This window comes from Arabidopsis lyrata, assembly GCF_000004255.2.
Source record: "Arabidopsis lyrata subsp. lyrata unplaced genomic scaffold ARALYscaffold_4, whole genome shotgun sequence".
Classification (NCBI taxonomy): Eukaryota; Viridiplantae; Streptophyta; class Magnoliopsida; order Brassicales; family Brassicaceae; genus Arabidopsis; species Arabidopsis lyrata.
This window is the reverse complement of record NW_003302552.1, coordinates 899,916-917,825: the sequence shown is the minus strand read 5'-3', so window position 1 is coordinate 917,825 and position 17,910 is coordinate 899,916. Positions and strand designations below refer to the sequence as shown.

Here is a 17,910-nt window from a genome sequence, read left to right as displayed (position 1 = left end):
TGTCTGAATGAATTTGAATTGAGGAATGTATTTCTAACCAATAAAAGTTGATGTTAGAACGCACATTGGACTTAATGAACTTGTTTGATAATACGAAATTGACTAGATTGTTGCAAATGAGTAGTCAAGTTCAGTGACTAATTATATTTCTTGAAAGAGGATTAGTCTAATTTTGTGTTCATGTTCAAAAACAGTTCTTTATTGTTGACTTCCTATTTTGTTATCTCCATTAACCATTGATATCTGAAATATCTTATGGCTCAATGTTTTTATTATATAACTTTAATCGTTTAATTTCTTTTGCATTTTTATTTGCAAACATAAAAACCAACAAACATTTTGTCGTTTTAGCTAAGAACGAGTCTCGCGAATCTTTAGAGTATTATTGGTCCTTGTAGATCGACTTCGTATATACTACTTTGCAGTTAAGTATATCATGATATTACTCGAGAAATCACCGAACGTTACTTTACCTCACCTCATTTCACCGTTGGCCGTTGGGTAAAGATCCTCTTAACAGTCTCAATTCTCCGACCATAACCAAAGGCTTCGAAAGAAACATATCATGACTCGATTCCATAAACTTGACACGTGTATGACCTCTGGCTAGTTTAATTTCCACTTAACGCCTTGCAAAAGCCCCGCAAGCATCAAGGTGGTTGTCGCCAGTGGCAGAAAGAGTATGTAACCATGGGGTCAATTGACACCCATGAATTTTAGAAAAATAGTTTAAGTTTTGTTAATTTTTATAAATTGACACTTTTCCCAAAATATTATTGACCCCATCAAATATGTATCTAAAATATAGTCCAACAAAAAAAAAACTACAACATGTTAGCCCAATTAATTTTATAAATGAAAATTGGCCCACTAAACTAGGTTAAATCTCATTATTATTGTTTAACACAACCTAAATTACATTAGTTTTAATGTTTACTTTACCTTTTTTCTTCTCATTTTGTCTTCTTTTTTTTGTAATGGTATTTTTATTGAAACTATCATTTATGATGATATATATATTTTCAAACTTCTTTTTGTATTTGGCTTACGAAAAAATATTATCCCTATGACTAACTGTTGGGTATAATTTGAACCATCGAAATTATAAGACATGAATTCTAACATAAATATGTTGATTTATGTAAATGGAGAAAATAATCGATAATATTCTAGAAGATTCTATGAGAGATCGACATGTGCCGCGATCGGTGGGAATCATGACAATATGGGTCGTAGTCCATAAAAACCGGATCAATACGGGCCGTAACCAGATTCTAGAAACGACTTTATGCTGTCAAGATGTTGACTTTATCAAGAGAATATTTGAGATAATCTTGTGAAAAGAATATTCGAGATAATCTTAATGAGAGAATATCGGAGACGACTTTATCACGTGAAGGGCGGTTGCTCAAATCCAGATCCCCCGAGGATTAGGATCGCCAAAACTTCTCTATAAAAGGGGAGCCCCATTCGACGAAAGAGGGGACGAAATCGAGAGCAAACACAAGAGACCACGAAAAACGGCAAGACACACGACTCAACTCTAAAACACGACTAGGATTTATAAATTTATTCGTTGTGCCTTGATTCTTGTATTTTGCAATCGATACTTTGATCAATAAAGAGATTATATTCGACTATTTTCTTGTTTTCCGTAGACTCTCACGAATCGATTATTTTTGCCAAAACAATTGGCGTTAGAAGGAGGGGGGCAAGAGTAAAAACTACGTGAGATGATAGGACTTGAAGATACGACAAACATCGAAGCGAATCGTGACGTTTCGGCTCAGCTTGAAGCTTTGAACGCTAAACTACTTGAGACAACACATAAGCTTGCAGAGATCGAGGCAGATAACCACAAGCTGAGGGAGGAGAACGCTTCGCTGGTGACAGCGGGGAGAGTTTTGACAGAGGCTAGTTCCAGGTATCGTGGCGTGCACGTCAATCCAATGCAAGACCTTAACGCGACACCTAGGTCAGAACACGTGACACCAGGAACGGTGAATAGACGACCACAGACTCTTCGTCACGGGCATGACGTAACAAATCATGACACGAGGGAAACCCGTGACGATCTTGGTAGAGAAGACAATTTAACCCTACCGGCGGCCAGGAACATGGCACACTTCGTAGGAGCTGAGTCCGAACCGATCATTAGGTCAGCAGAAACTGCTTATCTTGAAGCACTGTTCTCAAAACGCCTTGGAGAGGTAGAAGCGATGATTGAACGACTGCCTGGGGTACCAGCACCAATACGTAAGAGTACCCTACATTCGTTCGCTGATACGCCATTCTCTGACAAAATCGCACTCATTGAGATGCCAAGGAAATTCACATTTCCAGCTATGAAGATGTATGATGGAACATCCGACCCGGGTAACCACGTCGCGCAGTACAAGCAACGAATGTTTACGACAGCTATTCAAAGAGAATGCCGAGAGGCTACCATGTGCAAGGGTTTTGGTTCAAGTCTCACGGGGGCTGCCCTTCAATGGTTTATCAACTTACCAAACGGCTCTATAGACTCGTTTGCATCATTGACAGATCTTTTTGTTGAGCAATTCGTGAGTAGTAGAAACCTGGAGAAGACAGCTGATGACCTCTACGAGATACGACAGAAGCGTGATGAGCCGTTGCGTGACTATGTGAGACGCTTTAATAAAGAGAAGGTGTCAATACCCTGCTGCAACATGTCCACTGCTATCTCAGCATTCAAAAGGGGTTTGTTACCTGACGGCGACTTATACAAAGAACTAACAAAGTATCAATGTAGAACTATGGAGGATGTCCTCTCTCGTGCATGGGCACAAATAAAGTGGGAGGAAGATTCAGCTTATCGTTACCGACACTCACCACGTTCTGACTCTCGTGTCGTAAGGAATGAAAGATCTTGTAGAGAAGATAAACCTTACCAAAAACCTCGAAGCGAAAGCACCAGGAATGACAATCGAAGCACCCATCGACCGTTGAGCAGAGAAGACGGCGAAAAACGTGTATCATCGATGTGACCCGACATCAGTAACCTCTCAATCTCTCATACGGACTTGGTTGGTGCATTGAAAGAGATGGGTGGAACCGTAAGATGGCCTCAAAAAATGAAGGCACCTGACGATAAACGAGATACCTCAAAGTGGTGTGAATTTCATAACGATCATGGTCATAGAACTGAAGATTGCATCATGTTAAGAATGGAAGTAAACGAGCTGCTAAAAAAAGGTCACTTGAGGGAGTACTTATCTGATAGAACTTGAAATCGAATGGATAGTCAAAACGACCAACAAGCGGTCACCAAAACCGCCCCTATCTCACCTCCGAAACATGATCGAGTCATCAATGTTATTTCAGGAGGTTCAGAAGTGAGTGGAATAACCCACTCTGCTGCTAAAAGGAATACCAGAGCTGTCAAGAACCTTCACAGCAAGGGAACAAATATGCAAGAAGATACACCAACATGCGCCATAAGCTTCCCAACAGGTGGATACAACATGTCAATCCCGCATCACGATGCGTTAGTCATATCTTTGACGGTTGCTAACTGTTTGATGAAAATAATTCTAGTCGACAACGGAAGCTCTACCAATATTCTCTACATTCAAGCTTACAAAGAATTGGGCTTGGACGAAGCCGGATTAACACGAAAATCCACGCCCCTCATTGGATTCAGCGGTGAAGTGAAACAAACCATAGGCGAGGTGACACTACCGGTATACGCGGAAGGAATTAACAAGCACACAAAGTTCTTGGTAGTTGATTGTCCCTCTGCATATAATGCAATTGTGGGACGCCCTTGGATTCACGACATAGGAGCAATACCATCAACGTTTCACCAAACAATCAAGTTTTCTACACCTTATGGGGTGAAAGAAATTGCCGGTGATCAAGAGAATGCACGATCGTGCTATCCAACAACCTTAAAAGGCAAATGACAACACTTGTAGCAGTTACAAGAATGACTCTCTTCATTTGAAGAAACTCTACTTTACATTTACTTCAGGTTTTTAAGGTTTAATACCCCATTATCGTTTGGTTTTAAAGACTTTTATCATCGTTTCCAAAATTTTCAATAAAATTGAAAATCTTTCTTTAAATAATCGACAAGACATGTCTTACACGCTCAATAAGAGATAGAGGGCACGACCCCAAGTCATTAAGCTATTGGGGAGATGTTTGCCAAAAACCTGAAGAATAATATGGTTGCCACTTAAAGGTTGTTTGCCATATAGAAAGGTTTGAAAGCGAAACACTCGCTAAAACCGCCTAATAGCGAGACGTCGCTTCAAAATTTCCTAAGTCTTGTGTCCGCCTGAGGGTGATGAACGAGACATGGAAACTTTACAACGAAACACTCGTAAACAAAATTATTATGGTGAAGTGCTCAAATACGGAAAACAGTAAATGAGACGCTCGCTACTAGAAAGTGCTCTTCATAGACATGAAAGATAAATCATGTCACGAAGCATAAAGCATAGAAAATGTCATGAGCATATAATATTAATAACATCATGAGCACAAACCATAAATCGTGCCTTGAGACCTAAATCGTGTCACGATACACGAATCACTTCATGAACACAAGATACAAATAGTACTCTAAGTATACGACAAAAATTGTGTCACGAAGCGTGTCACGAGACAAAGAAGCGTGCCACGAATACAAGCCAAAAAATGCTACTTAAATACAAAGGTTTACCAGCGAAACACTCGCTACAAACCGCTTATTAGCGAGACGTCGCTACAAAACGTGAATGATTTCCGTGTTAACATGATTGTTGAAAACAAATATGTCAACTTGACAGCAACATACTTGCTAACAAATATTGTGACGTTTGTAGCAGAAAACTGTTAACAAGACGGTCCATATAAACAGTTAGGCGGAACGTTACGAGACGTCTTTGTCAAAAGCTGGAACTCGTAACATGAGCCCAGAAAACACGTGACAATGTTGTGAGCATGACTTAACGTCACATGAAGTGACCATGTCGTGAGACCGTGTCACGAAACATGGTTCACGATACAAACATAAAGTAAATGATGTCACGATATCTTCAAAAAAAAAAACGGAGAGAAATTGTGTCACGATATTTCGGAACAAAAAAAAAAGAAGAAGAAGAAATTGCGTCACGATATTTAAAAAAAAATCGGGGCACGATCATGATATCGTGACATGAGGAAAAAACTACTTCACGTGGTTTAACTATTTCACGTGGTTTAACTACTTCACGTGATTTAGCTGCTTCACATGGTTTAGCTGCTTCACATGGTTTAACTACTTCACGTGGTTTAACTACTTCACGTGATTTAGCTGCTTCACATGGTTTAACTGCTTCACATGATTTAACTACTTCACGTGGTTTAGCTGCTTCACATGGTGTAACTACTTCACACGGTTTAACGATTTTACGTGGTTTAACCACTTTACATGTTAAAAATTGTTATATGACAACTCACGTGCACAAGACAATGATTATGTCACGACATAGAATCACGCCACATAACATGAAACGTGTCACGGGCACGAGGCAAAATCGTGTCATATGACATAAAACGTGTCAAGGTATGATAAATCCAAAGGACACGATCCAAAGGTGAACAATCTGCTGCAAGAAACCAAAATCAAAGGCTTAATAAGCTGTAGCGAAAATGGATTAGCAAAAGCAATGTCTTTTTTGAAAGCTACAAAAATCTTGAAATATTTTTGACAAATTTCGGAAGAACAAAGTTCAAATTCGAAGAAGCTAGAGAATAAGAGGGATTTTTGATGAACTTGTGGAGTGGTTAAAAAAAAAAATGGAGCGTCAGCTGCTATGAACGGCTAGGGTTCACGGAAGAAGACAGTCAAAAGTGATAACCACTTTGTCTCTTCAAATGGTCTCGTTATTTTGTCCTAATGGGCCGAAGCCCAGTGTTAAAATACAAAATATTTGGACAGGAGAGCAATTGATGCAAAGTGTATCAACGCTTAAAAAGGTAATCAACGTGGGCATTAAAACATGATGGGCCCAAAGACATTTGTTGTCTCTACGTTCAACGTTTTAATTTTGCCAAGGTAAGGTTAAGTTTTGAAATTTTGTTGGCTTATTAAAGGTAATTTGGGAGAATAATTATCATTTGTCTAAACTACTCTCTAAATTCTTATTAAGAAAATAGAGAGTGGGGGGCAAGTTGTTGGGTATAATTTTAACCATCGAAATTATAAGACATGAATTCTAACATAAATATGTTGATTTATGTAAATGGAGAAAATAATCGATAATATTCTAGAAGATTCTATGAGAGATCGACATGTGCCGCGATCGGTGGGAATCATGACAATATGGGCCGTAGTCCATCAAAACCGGATCAATACGGGCCGTAACCAGATTCTATAAACGACTTTATGCTGTCAAGATGTTGACTTTATCAAGAGAATATTTGAGATAATCTTGTGAAAAGAATATTCGAGATAATCTTAATGAGAGAATATCGGAGACGACTTTATCACGTGAAGGGCGGTTGCTCAAATCCAGATCCCCCGAGGATTAGAATCGCCAAGACTTCTCTATAAAAGGGGAGCCCCATTCGACGAAAGAGGGGACGAAATCGAGAGCAAACACAAGAGACCACGAAAAACGGCAAGACACACGACTCAACTCTAAAACACGACTAGGATTTATAAATTTATTCATTGTGCCTTGATTCTTGTATTTTGCAATCGATACTTTGATCAATAAAGAGATTATATTCGACTATTTTCTTGTTTTCCGTAGACTCTCACGAATCGATTATTTTTGCCAAAACACTAACTATTCTGCATCCTCCATGGTTATCGATGTACCTAACGCCAGAGCAGCACATCCTCTCTTAGTCTCTTTCCAGTACTAAACGAGATAAACAACAAAATCAATATTCTTCACAATCTCCTACGTTAATGTGAATTTGTTTTGTAAGTTTCTTTCTTTAAAACACTCTTATATACATATACAACAGAAATACAAAATATAATAATTAAATTTGCATTAATTAGAGTTGGTAATGGTTGTCTAAACTTTTTAGCCGTTAAATCTAAACTTTTTAGCCGTTAAACCTTATATAACAACATATTTTTAATTCTTTTATTAATTTTTCCTTCTTTAAGTGTAGCATCAATGAAATCAACAAAACGCGGAATATGTAGATAACATGATTGTACTGTACCTAAAGATCTCCTAACTAACCGTACAGTCGTTTGCTTGCAAAAACTGGATTTAACTTTGTCAAAAACCAAGTTAATATAAAAACATGGTAGTGGCTCTGGTATGAAAATTGTCATTTTTTAATTCTTTTTCAATCCTAACATGCATTATAGGGCCGTGGCTATTAAGTAATATTTTGTCTACCCAAATGACAAAAAAAGGAATTTGAATTTATGACAGAAATACTCAAATTTTTATTTCTTATAAAGGAAGAAAAGAGATACTCGATGTGAATACCTTTCTTATCAAAACAAAACCAAAATTAATATATATAGAAAAAAGCAAAGAGGAAACACAAGTCAAGTGTTTCCAAAAAGGACCAAAACCGAACAAAGTTTGGTTTATGATTCACTAAACTTTTGAGTTATTCATAATATATACGGAAATTTCCTCGCCGTACGTCACCGTCGCCTCACTTCACCGTCGCCTCACTTCACCGTTGGGTAAAGGTCCTCCGACAATCTCAATTCGCCGACCATAACCAGAGGCTTCGAAAGAAACATATCATGACTCGATTCCATAAGCTCGACACGTGTCTCACTTCCGGCTAGTTTCCACTTAAACCCTTGCAAAAGCCTGGCGAGCATCATAGTGGTTATCGCCGTACCTAACGCCGGAGCAGCACATCCTCTCTTTCCGGTACTAAACGAGATAAAACGGAGATCATTCTCCGTCAAAGTCACTTCCGAACACTCATTGAGATGCCTTTCCGGTTTGAAGCTAAGTGGATCAGACCAAACCTTAGGGTTACGACCAAGACCGTAACGGCTAAGTAAAACTTGACTTCCTTTAGGGATATGGTAACCTGCGACGGTCGTGTCGGAGAGTGCCACGTGTGGGAGGTTGAAGGCGGCGACGGGATGAAGACGGAAAGCTTCTCGGATAATAGCTTTAAGGTAGTTAAGTTTTGGGATATCGGATTCTTGGACGAATCTTTCTTTGCCGACGACTCTATCGATCTCTTCCATAGCTTTGTGGAGGATCTCCGGTTTGTTTATCATCTCCGCCATGGCCCATTCCACGGCGTTTGATGGGTTGTCCGGCGCCGCCATTACAAGTTCCTATAAAATTAATATATACATGCATGTGATTTTTATTAGTTTAAGCAAGGTGACAAATAATAAATGATTCTTGTTCTTATTACCAAAAAGATAAAGATTCTTATCGGTTTACTATTCTATGCATGGACTCGTGGGTCAACATGACTTTATCATATACATAAGATTTTATTGGATATTAGATTGTTTTAGTGTCAAAATTGCTAAAATAATTGTTTTTGTTCTTTTTATTTGTTGACAGCAAAATAGAGTCACAATCTTTTTTTGTTTATTATTATTTTTTATTTTCTAGATGTTGTGTCTCCACTTTTTCCTTCATAAAACTCCCAATAAGTTTCTGCCATTTTAACTCCAAAAAAGCCAAACCTTTTTTCCATGAGTGGACTCATGAGTCATGAGTCAACATGGATATTTGACTTTATGTTTCACTTTCACCATATTTAACTTTATGATATATTTATAATAAACACAAAAATGAGTCTGAGGGATATTGGTGGATTTGCCTTTTTTTTTTTTTTAGCAACGATACTTTGTAATGGATGTAATGACATTTTATCTACCAAAACTGAATTACTCTTTTCAACGCATATTTTCTAAAACACATTAGAATTTTCCACTACTTCAACATTATATAACTAAAGTAACAGTTGGTTTAATTTTTTTAATATGTATATGTGAAAAAATATGAAAAAGGCTATGTACCTTAATGGTTGGTTTGATTTCATCAGCGGTAAGCAAAGGCTGGCCAGCTTCGTCCTTGATGGAGATGAAAATGTCTAGAAAATCTTCGATCTTAGTTCTCTGACCTTCTCTCCACATCTTAATCCTCTCATCAATAATAGGATCGTGATATTTATCCATGATTGCACTAGCTTCTCTCATAATCTTTTCATGTCCGTTTAGATCCAATCCCGTAAGTATCGGTAGATAATCCGATACACAAAACGCAAACGTAAACCCTAACCCCTCGAACATACCATCCATATGCTCGATATCTTCCAAAGTCGGTCCACCATCGGTTTCGGTTTTCTCCGAGAACGTCCTCGTCCCGAACATAAGCCTCTTGATTGCATTTCCACAGTAATGCCTCGTAACAAAACGGAGATCGACTGGCTCAGAGTTTTTAACCATGTTGTAAAGCCAAGCGGTCAAGTGATCGGTTTCCTCAGCTCTATTGTCGTGTAGCCATCGGTGCCTCGCCGGACAAACAATCTCCGTCATGATCACTTTCCTCATCTTCTTGAATTGTTCGCCAAACGGTGTGATCACGCAGGTTTTGTAGCCGTTGGAGAGGATCTTTTGAGCATAAGTGAGTGGTCTTGACGCGAAGAGTGCGTCTTGTTGCTTGAAAATCTCACGTGCAATCTTAGGACATGTCACAGGGATCACGTAAGTGTTTCCTAGACGCACACAAGCTATCTCCGTGTTAAGCTCCTTCATGAGGCTGTGGAGCCACCGGAAAACTGGACGGTTTTTAAGCATCGCCGGAATCATTCCAACAATTGGAAAACCGGTGGGTCCTGGCGGGAGAGGATGCAACTTCTTGTTTCGTGAAGATGACTTTAATTTCTTGAGAATCATCAAGAGAGAAATGGCTACAAGGGCTTGAAATGTTGTGAGAAGATACATGTTGGTAAAGGACGACGTTCCGGGACTTGACTTGGTCCCGAGATCCGAAGAGTTTGAAGCTAAAGAATCCATTTGTAAGGAAGAAGGAGAAGGAGAAGGAGAAGGAGAAACAATTAGTAGTATTTGTTTCTGCATGGTTCCTTATTTCGTTGTTATTTATAATGTCACATTAACACAGGTAGGTACATGTAAAATGACGATAGTACCCTTTTGTGGTGGGGAGGAAGCAATGTGGAAGGTATAGATGTTGGACCGACTTGGTCTCTAGTGATGAGTGTCACCATATTGAATTTTGTAGGGTTAACTTTCACAAAAATGCAACTAGAAGAGAATAGTATTGCATAATAATCATTCATATTTTTTAAATAATTTTGTTGGTGACCTGCCAAAATTCCTCATGTTATATATGCACTCCAAAGTAACTAGACAATTTGTTTTTGTTTTTTTTTTTAATATGTAAACTAAAAATTTAGAGGCAGAAATTCATACATCTCTCTAGATCCGGATCAATATTTAATATTTTGTTCCGTATCAGCTGTTATTCGATCCAGCAACTTCTTGAATTTGTTCAATCGACCTCTGGTTACTTAGACCATCCACATTGGACATTTTAATGTGGGTGTCTTCCCTCATCAATCCAATTATTAAAATGTTTGGTTGTCTTTAAATGAGATAACTCCTCAAACTCACATTAAAATGTCTAATGTAGATGCTCTTTGTATTACTGTCATATGTAGCAACCAAATGGTAGCTTTAAGTGACTGAACTTACATTACATATCTTTTGAGTATATCTTTTTTTGGTAGGTCGTTTGATTTATCTTCATAAATGATTCGTCTCTACTCTCTACATTATGTCATATTCAATAATCGATACGAACATGATATGCCTTTCTTTGGGGATAACAATAAATGTCCCTTCAGCTCTTTGTAGTTATAGACAAGTGTTTCCTATGTATGGATTAATTTATCCGTGGTGTAAACTCTTAACATGAACAAATATATGAAAATACTCTATCAAAGTAAATCACATATATCGGTATACAATATGTGTATTTGAAATTATATGACGTTAGGGGTGTCAGTTACTTTTAAATTTGTCGAATTTTTGTAGTCGAGTATGTGTTTTTAACGTCTGTTTTAATATATTAACCATGGTTACATAAACTTTTAACATACTTTTCAAAATAAACATAATTACATTGATGTATAAAATAATAGAATGAAATAAGCAAAAGTACACGATGTTTATTATCGAAAAAATCTTCTTGATTCTTTAGTCTACTTGTTTGAAAAAGGTGAAAATATGTATTAACAATTGGTTACCAATGAAAAATACTGGTACGCTTCACCTGCCAAAATGCCTCGTGGAATTGATGTTTTGGTCGTTGGAGAAGGAAGAAGTTACTCATATCCATGTCAATGTCAAATATAGTGGTGGGCCTACACACATCGATTATCAAAAAAATCATGAGTTCCACGTGATGGATAATATATGGAACGAGTATGAGAGCACCTGCACCTCCATCGATGACATGGACGATAGTTTCTGGCCCAAATTTATTACTCCCTCTGTTTCATTTTTGTTTTCATTTAAAGTTTTTTCATTGGCTAAAATATTAAAATAATAGGGATAATACTGAAATTTTTACCAAACATTTGCATTGAAAACCTAAAACGACAACTATTACGAAACAAAATTTAAGTCCTAAAACAACAACTAAAACGAAACGGAGGGAGTAATAATAAAAGTAATAAATGAAGAGAGAGACAGTTTTTCTGTCCAGAAACTCTGAGAAACGTTTCTTCGCACATGTCACAAATTTATTGGTTGAATTATTAAAAAAATAAAAAACAAATAGTTTAATTAGATAAAAAAATTTTTTTGAGAAACTCTCATCATGTCTACTGATGGAGATGATCTGAGTCCGCTTAGACCATCTGCATTGGGGGATCATCCCCCTGATCTAAGCATTATTTAAATCCAAAAAAATGGGTCAATGGGCTTAAGATCAGGAACTGGGCTCTTGACCTGGATCTGTTCTTGTGGGTGTTGCGGGGTGACGTGGCATTTGGGCATTGGTTGGAATATTCAACATATTTGGAATAAATTTGGATAATAAACTATGTATTAATTAGATAAAATGTTTTTGTGCTTTTATTAAGTAATATGTTTGTTTGTTTATTGTTATTTATATTTTTAATGTTTTTTTCATAAATATTTAGTATTGTATTTTCACTTTTATTTTCAGTTTTTCATAAATTTGGCATTTGCAATTTATATGTTATTTTTAAATGTTTTAATAATTGTAAAATCTTAATTTAATTTAGATTATTATATTATTAAGTCTTAAGATCTTACACATGTTCTTCCACTAATCAACTTCTAAACAAAAGATCTAAACACATGATCTTACATTATTTTAACATTATATTCTCTATAAGAACACCCTCACATGATCCCCCATTGATGATGCCCTTAGACCATCTCCATCAAATATGTTCTTTATGGATTTCTCATTATTAAAATAAATAAATATAGTTAAAAATGAAGAGAGACGTTTCTCATTTGAGAAACTTTTATGAACTTATTTGAGAAACCATTCTGAACTTTTAACATACATTTTTGACAATTATCACTATTTAATTGGTTTAATTTTTGTTTATGATTTAAAAATTAAATAAATAATCGAAATAAATAAAATACTTTAAGATACCCAATAGGTTTTTTACTGATACTGATGCTCATGATTATCAAGGGTTTCTTAACAATGGCTCTTAGTAAATTTTTAGTATTAAAATCTTAAGATTTACCTCTTACAAACATGTTTTGACTCTTAGCTAAGAAACTTTTCTTACCAATCTTACCATTTGTCATTTAATTAAATACTTTTTAATACTTAAGATTTGGCTAAGAAACCTACCAATAATCATGGTCTTACTTCTTCACTTCTGGATAATAATCACACGACAATTGAGAAATGAAACATGTACATTATAATTATCCACAAAGTGTTGTGCCTATGACTGGAGAGGTCTATTGCTAAGTTTAAAAATGTGGCTTTTCTGATAATTTTTAAAAAATCAATTAATAAAATGTCATCCAAAAGTTTGGATAAATAATACTTTAAATAGAGTAAAAAATATGTACAATTTTTTAAATTAGTTACAAAATAATAAAATATAATAATCCTATTATAATAAGTCACAAATCACTTTCCAAATAACTGCAACTCTCTCCATTATCTCCATTTGACACCTGTCTTAAGTCTCAAATTCTACTCTTTTATTTTTTTATTTTTTAAAACCATTTTACGACAAAAAAAAACAAAAATTAAAAAAATTTATTCTTCCTCGTATCCCTACGATCTCTAAAATATCTTTTTGAATTTATTTTTTTTGACTCAATGTATATACAAAATATTATTACACAAATTTGTAACTAATTGCTAAAGAAACACAAATCGTTATCCTCTCATTAATAGTCTTGAAAATCAATTCACAGTCCAATATATATTATGTGTAAGTCAATAGAAGGTGAAAAGAAAGTAGGTGTCGAGAGGCAACGATTGCATCATAGAAGATGACGAAAGAACTGGTAGTTAAAAGAGTTTGAAAATAAATTTCTAAAACTTAAAAAGATAATGCACATGACTAATGTATCTTTGAGATCTCATTCATTGTGTGAAACGAATGAGTTCTTAGAAAATACATGACATACATTATTATTAAACAAATTATTAGATTCACAGTTGAGTTTAACCGTTTGGCCATGTAATCATGGAAAGTAAAATAAGATAGGCACATTGATGACTTAGTCGGGAATTCTCTTATTGTTGCACTAGCTTTGATGGGTAAATCAAGCTCGCTAAACCGGTTATAGTAACATGATATTATAGATGTTCCTTTACACTAAATAATGTTCATGAAACTCAGTATATTCATATATTATATGGAATGATGTTATGTTCGTATCAACGTTTAATCATAAATAATATCTACAATTAGGTCAACAGTCGATAATTAATATCAAAACTTTTAAGAAATACCTTCATGGAATATGAATAAGAAAGAAACTCTTTTAGAGTGTTGATACCGTTTATTCTTTCCGCGAATTTCTTAAGTGATCTTTGTTACCACGTGATATATATCAAATTATTTATTTGTCAAAGAAATATTATCGTCGATAATATATATTTTATATATCGCTTGGTAAAATAAGTTTAGTGTTTATATAGATTTATCTTTTAAAATTTGAATTATTATATTTATGCTCAAAAAATTATCTTTTAAATTTTAATGATTAGATTTTATGCTCAAAATTTATATTAATAGAAGAAATTTTAAATTAAAATCCCGCGCAACGCGCGGATACAAAATCTAGTCTCTTAAACTTTTTATATGGAGGATTCAAACTCTAGTTCCTAACTCCAAATAACTCACTCATAAACCACTAAACAAGTAAACAACCATCGTTGATCAAACCGCAGTAGCTATTATAATTATAAAAACCTAACTACATGCATGCATTAATGCTGGTCTATACATATTGATAGATAAATACCCAACATCGAGTACACATCATGGTCCATACATGATACACATGTGCATGATTATCGTTTAATAGCCCAATATATGGTGGGTGCGCATGTTTAACTAAGAAAAGCAAAACGAAGATTGCATTGCAATTATGAATGTTATGAAATTGGCTTAGTCAGCCACCTAGCTAATCTAGTTCCTAGTTTTTTTTTTTTTGATAACAAATTTTTATGGCGAATTTCGTTTGACCTTTCGAGCCGCAAATTTATAGAGTATTAATTGTATTCAAATCCTAATATCGTAACACGATATCTTACGTTTACAAACATTGTGCTAATCGGCCAGATCAGCAAAACGAGGTTTAAAACCAAACAGTCCAACTTATGAAATTAAATAATATACTAGGTTTTTTACGTACCTACCAAGTACCAACCTACCAAGGTTCAAAGATATGGCACGTGATTAGTAAATAATTTTATTTACTGTAGAAATAATCTAATTTATCCCAAAAACACTTTTGATAAACAAAAAAGTTATTCCCTCACATAAAAAAGAATTCTGCCACATGCTCGCCTTGCTGGCAGTTTCAAGTTATGGACTAAAGGCAAATTGGGAATTTTGTTATCTCCAACTCCGACAAAGGAATTATAAGGTTGATAAGGATTTAGAACAGAGCATGTCGCCCAATAATGATTTAAGCTATTATTGTTGTTGTTGTGTAAGCAACTTAATCTTAGTTCTTAAGCACTAATCAAATTCTAAAAACAATTCGTAGCGAGACCGAACAAGTGAAGCATAGAGTGATTTACCTTCACAGACTTTGAAAGACATACGTTACGAAATAAAAGCACATGAAGTTAGTGGAAATGACTCTTCTATAGAAATATGTCTCGAGAAGCATGTGCACATTGTCGAACTTCTGTCAGAATTCTAATCATTTTCAGCTAGTTTGACGAGATATGGATTTGCAGGATACAAATATTTGATGAGATATGATTTCAGCTAAGCAATAATTAGTTTTCCGAGCATAACAGTTAGCAAAACTGGAGGGCATATTGTTGGTGTACGGTTTTGCACACATCTGACAGAATAAAAGTCCATTAGCATCAAAGACAAGTGAAGAGTAAAGCCCATACGAACTGGCGAGGAAGCCATAGCACTTGAAAACCGTTGCACCCGTACAAAACAGTCGAATCTCGAAATTAAATAAAGAACGGATATGGAGCTAGAGAGGTTACAATTCTAACCTTTGATGATATTAATGAAAAAAATACTTTTCTGAGCATTCCATTTTAGTAATCAAAATGTAATTCATGACAAATAACATTTTCAACATATTTTGAGCTCTTTTTGTTCGATTTTGTGCTAATCAACGAAAAGCTTTGATTCCAATTTGTTCTTTCACCATTTATAGTCACCATAACCAGATTTCAACATCCACAACGACATAAAGATAGCATAAATCATCCACTCGTATTAGGATTTGATAAAAAGGTGCATATATGGGAACAATAGTAGATACAATTGTCTTTATGCGATTGTGAGATGCTTTAGAGCTTAGGCAACAACCATAGTAGATAACTGGATATAATTGTCTTTGTATATACGTACGTAAGAATGAAGTAAACGTGTTCCAACTACCATAGCTCACCTATCACATTCCACTATTTCTTTACCAAAAACGAAAATTCAGATTTCACTATTTTTATTTCATACCAAATCTGTCTTCTTTTTTTGGCAGCGACCCATTTGTTACATTATTGAGTTCGATTTCAAGATGGGCTTCCATAGGAAAATGTGGCCGAAGTTCGATCTCACCAACAACAATGGATAGCTTTTAGATTTTCTGTTTGTAAGGATATAAATTTCCATACGAAAATGAATCTTGTTCACTTCCCCTAATATTCACCTTTTTAGCTAGTTATTTAAAAAAAAAATTCATAAAATGTTTTTTTAAAAAAAGTCATAAATAAGATAGAGTTTAATTATCTTACTTTTGTTTCCAATGAATTTCAAATTCTGATTTTAATTAGAACAAATTTTGTATTCAACATCGTCAATAGCTTAAAAGTCATACTAGTTGGCTACATAAAGGGAAATCACCTTGAAAATTAAAAGTTCCAATACCGGCCATAAAGAAAAAAAAAAAAAAAAAACTATTTCTCCAAAATAGTCCAAAGTGTTATAAACCATATGGATGTACTCCATAACTGGTCCATTAGGGTTTTACCTTATTCTATGTATCCTGCTATTAGCCTTGTATATATATATTTTGCTATTAATGAAAGAGTCAGTTCACAACACAAACAAAGTTCTAGTCCAAAGCAAGTTTAGATCCTAAAGTTATTAATTAAATTTTTTAAAAATTTTATTTAGTTGACATAATTTTAACATAATAAGATTATTTTGAATTTAACAATAAAAAAAGTTTCATGAAAACATAAATAAATAATTGTATTTCGTATATTTGTTTTAATGTTACAAGATAATGTGGGTCAACCTTTTTTTCTTTTAAAAAGAAAACTTTTTAGTTTAGTATAATCTTTTAACAAATGGGATCTTGCACATTTTGTCTATTCCCATTTATTTATTCAATCTGTAAGTTTTCACGAAAGGAATATTTTTAAACGGACAATATAAATTTTGGTTTTAGTTACTTTTGTTGATATACAATGTTTTCTGTTAATTTATAGCTTTGTGTTATATTATAAGATCATAGTTCTTGACATTGGTTGGTTGTCCGAAAGTCCTTTGATCATTCTTCGGATGATACATACCAACTCGTTTGATCATTCTTTTAATAATACATACCATCTTTCATCTATTTCTTTCATATGGTTTTTTTTTTCATATTTCTTTCATATTCTTTCATATTTTTCTTTCCATTTATCAGCTTATCCAAATATATAATTTAAATGTTTCCAAAAATATCAAATTGAAGAGCTAAAACAACTTTGGATTGTGAAAAATCGTTTATGGAGCATATAAATGAGTAAATGACATATTTCGTAGACAGAAACATGATCTGTAACCCAATTGTTGAAATTGTTTTGCCTATTACTCATTGGCAAACAAGTTTTCTTCTTATCGATTTATCCATCCTATTGATTATCGATTTAGGTGAATTTAAATCCGATCACAAAACTAATATTCAATGTGGAACACAAGATTTTAAATGTAAAATGGTACCAATTTCATATGCGTAAGATATTACGTATTGATGCAAACGTCATGGTGTGTTCTCATATACTATAATAGAAACCCTTCATACTAACACCAACGTCAAGATTCACGTGAATATTAAAGACACGAAAAGTATTTTTTAATCGTTTCGTTTCAATGATGTGGAACGTGAAAACGAGACTTTTCCCTTTTGTGCGCTTAAATGTAATAATTAAACGTGAAAGCATATAACACACATAATATGGCCCTAATCCAAATTAATGTTAAATAGAACTCAATTTTTAAGAGTCA

At 34.6% G+C, this 17,910-nt stretch overlaps 2 protein-coding genes across 2 annotated transcripts; one reads left to right on the top strand and one right to left on the bottom strand.

The window, feature by feature from the left end:
- Nucleotides 1–3,257: 3,257 nt before the first annotated feature.
- On the top strand, nt 3,258–3,926 carry LOC110229029. The gene has a single exon (XM_021027756.1). The coding sequence runs from the start codon at nt 3,258–3,260 to the stop codon at nt 3,924–3,926; it is 669 nt and encodes a 222-aa protein (XP_020883415.1).
- Nucleotides 3,927–7,393: 3,467 nt separating this feature from the next.
- On the bottom strand, nt 7,394–10,137 carry LOC9314677 (tryptophan N-monooxygenase 2). Its single transcript, XM_021027596.1, has 2 exons — nt 8,972–10,137; nt 7,394–8,272 (listed from the first exon to the last, which is right to left on the bottom strand). Exons 1-2 carry the CDS (start codon nt 10,031–10,033, stop codon nt 7,640–7,642), a joined length of 1,695 nt encoding a protein of 564 aa, XP_020883255.1. The 5' UTR covers nt 10,034–10,137; the 3' UTR covers nt 7,394–7,639.
- Between the last annotated feature and the right edge of the window lie 7,773 nt (nt 10,138–17,910).